The sequence below is a fragment of the chloroplast genome of Erythranthe guttata (genome assembly GCF_056151865.1).
Source record: "Erythranthe guttata chloroplast, complete genome".
Classification (NCBI taxonomy): Eukaryota; Viridiplantae; Streptophyta; class Magnoliopsida; order Lamiales; family Phrymaceae; genus Erythranthe; species Erythranthe guttata.
In genome coordinates this window covers 30001-32500 of record NC_068035.1, presented here as the reverse complement: position 1 = coordinate 32500, position 2500 = coordinate 30001, and the positions used below count along the sequence as shown (strand labels likewise).

Sequence of the window (2500 nt, the reverse complement as noted above, 5' to 3'; positions counted from 1 at the left end):
GGTCTTTGGTGATTCAAGAGGTGGCTTGTGATTATTCATAATCATGAAAAGTTACCGAACAAACGTTCCACTTTATAACTAGAACTACTATACTCTAACTCAGTATAATGATAACGTATTATCCCGTAAGTTCCTTTTGTATTGTATTCCAAATAAAAACAAAATACCTCTATTTTCTGAATACTATGACTGGACTTTTATGAAAAAAAGAAAAGCCCCTTATCGGATTTGAACCGATGACTTACGCCTTACCATGGCGTTACTCTACCACTGAGTTAAAAGGGCTTATTTTATTTAATTCCCGAACAAGTTACTGTGTAGATAAAATCTCTATATGCACATATTATATATATAATATAGATAAGTATATGCAGTAGACTCATAGTCGCTAGTGACTGATTTTTTTTTTGAATAATCAAATGGATTTGCCTAGGAAGTCTAGGGTAAAATGAATTGTTTCAAGACTGGCCCTAAATTTATTTTATTGAGGAGATGATCCCTATAAACAAAATTAATAAATAAAATTAAACAAAATTCACTTGATTGATACATAACATATATGTAAATTCGACATAAAAGAAATTTCAAGATATTTCATCGAATCATGAAATTCTATACAATTCTGAAAAACGGAAAGATCCCTCGGATCTAATCATATCATTCCATTATATTGACAATTTCAAAAAACTGATGATACTATTATCATAGTATGAGGGCGGTTGAGCAAAGCAAGTCGGCCCCCATCGTCTAGTGGTTTAGGACATCTCTCTTTCAAGGAGGCAGCGGGGATTCGAATTCCCCTGGGGGTAGGGTACTACGAGAGGAAGTTGATCATGGATTAACAATAAGCCTAAAATTGATTCTTCCTGGGTCGATGCCCGAGTGGTTAATGGGGACGGACTGTAAATTCGTTGGCAATATGTCTACGCTGGTTCAAATCCAGCTCGGCCCAATAATTAGCCAATCTATCATGAGATGGTATAACCCCCCTTGTTCTTCAGAAATACCCCATACGAAGATAAAAAAGAATCAAATTTTCTGCGAGATCCCTTATTGCCCCGGGATTGTAGTTCAATTGGTCAGAGCACCGCCCTGTCAAGGCGGAAGCTGCGGGTTCGAGCCCCGCCAGTCCCGACGGATCCAATATCCAATAAATACATCAATTCATTTTTTCCTTTTCTATGAACTAGTCTAGTAAAGGGTGTCGGGGGGCATACTTTCATTCCCAAAGCAAAAAGGAGTTTTTATTGATTATTTTTTCTTTCCTATTTTTTCCATTTCGCTTTTATTGTTTGTTTAGGTTTGTAACTATGTAATTAATCGAAGTGGAAAGGCAACCTGATGATCCTTTATCAAATGATTGTCCAAGGAAAACGAAAGGTAGTAGGTTATAGAAAAAAAATAAGGAAACGGATAATAAATAAAGGAATTTTGGATTGATTGGATCAGGAATCGAAATCTGGATTCGGTATGGATAAAAGAACTTCCTATGTTATACTATTCAAGTCTCGACGACGGGTTTATTTGAAAGATCATATATTGTTATTCGTAATATTAATACGATTCGATATCATCGAGAGGTAATTAATTGAATTTACAGACGAAAGATTTATCATCTCTAGGGGATTAAATCCCGAGTTATTGCCAAGTAAAAAAACCGATAAGATTATGGAAGTCAATATTCTTGCATTTATTGCTACTGCACTATTCATTCTAGTTCCTACCGCCTTTCTACTTATCATTTACGTAAAAACAGTTAGTCAAAATGATTAATTCAATTGAATTTGAAAATTCAATTGAATTAAACTTTCCTTCTGAGTTCTTATCAAAAATTGACGAAGTCAAATGAAAAGGATTCCAATATCACGTCTTAACTTAAATGAAATGAGCGGACTATAATGGGTAGTATTCTAAGAGATAGATAGTATGGTAGAAAGAAATAGATGAATCTTTCTACCATACTATCTATCTCTTAGTCTATAAACTTAGTCAGCCTATAAAGTTGTAATCTAGAATAAAGATAAAGGCTTAAGTTTATATAGATCAATCTACAATATTCTCTTCATACTTCATATATGTATATATGTGTATATAAATTACATATATTGTATGGCATTGACATAACACCCGATTTGCTGCATCTATTTGTTCCGATCAATCTGAAATAATTCTTATCTTAGGATTCTAATCCCTTTCCTTTTACTAATAAGAAAGAGGAAGCCTCACCGATTTTGAACGCCCGAACCATGATGTGAAATAAGTCGATAAAGCATAAATCGCCTTTTTCAAATTAGAAAGCAAATTGCCCAATATGTGACCCGCCCGAAGCAAGATCTTATCATTGCACAGCCTCTCGTTAGACAACCACAATCTCTATATCATTTCTCATACAAAGTGCGTATAAACTTAACAAAACGACTTCTTCTTTGAATAGTAAAGAGGGAAAGAAATAAAAAAAAAGTCTGGTCTTCCTCAATATCTATAAAGTAAAGATAGTAAC

The 2500-nt window shown here is 34.1% G+C and overlaps 1 protein-coding gene and 4 non-coding genes across 5 annotated transcripts; 4 read left to right on the top strand and 1 right to left on the bottom strand. All coding sequences in view use genetic code 11, as the record gives it.

Moving 5' to 3' along the window:
- Positions 1-213: 213 nt before the first annotated feature.
- Positions 214-285, bottom strand: trnT-GGU. Its single transcript has one exon. It is a non-coding gene; the product is annotated as a tRNA-Thr (tRNA).
- Positions 286-736: 451 nt separating this feature from the next.
- Positions 737-809, top strand: trnE-UUC. Its single transcript has one exon. It is a non-coding gene; the product is annotated as a tRNA-Glu (tRNA).
- Positions 810-868: 59 nt separating this feature from the next.
- Positions 869-952, top strand: trnY-GUA. The gene has a single exon. It is a non-coding gene; the product is annotated as a tRNA-Tyr (tRNA).
- A 108-nt stretch (positions 953-1060) lies between these two features.
- On the top strand, positions 1061-1134 carry trnD-GUC. The gene has a single exon. It is a non-coding gene; the product is annotated as a tRNA-Asp (tRNA).
- Positions 1135-1668: 534 nt separating this feature from the next.
- On the top strand, positions 1669-1773 carry psbM (photosystem II protein M). The gene has a single exon. It carries the CDS (start codon positions 1669-1671, stop codon positions 1771-1773), a length of 105 nt encoding a protein of 34 aa, YP_010543498.1.
- The last annotated feature ends 727 nt before the right edge of the window (positions 1774-2500 follow it).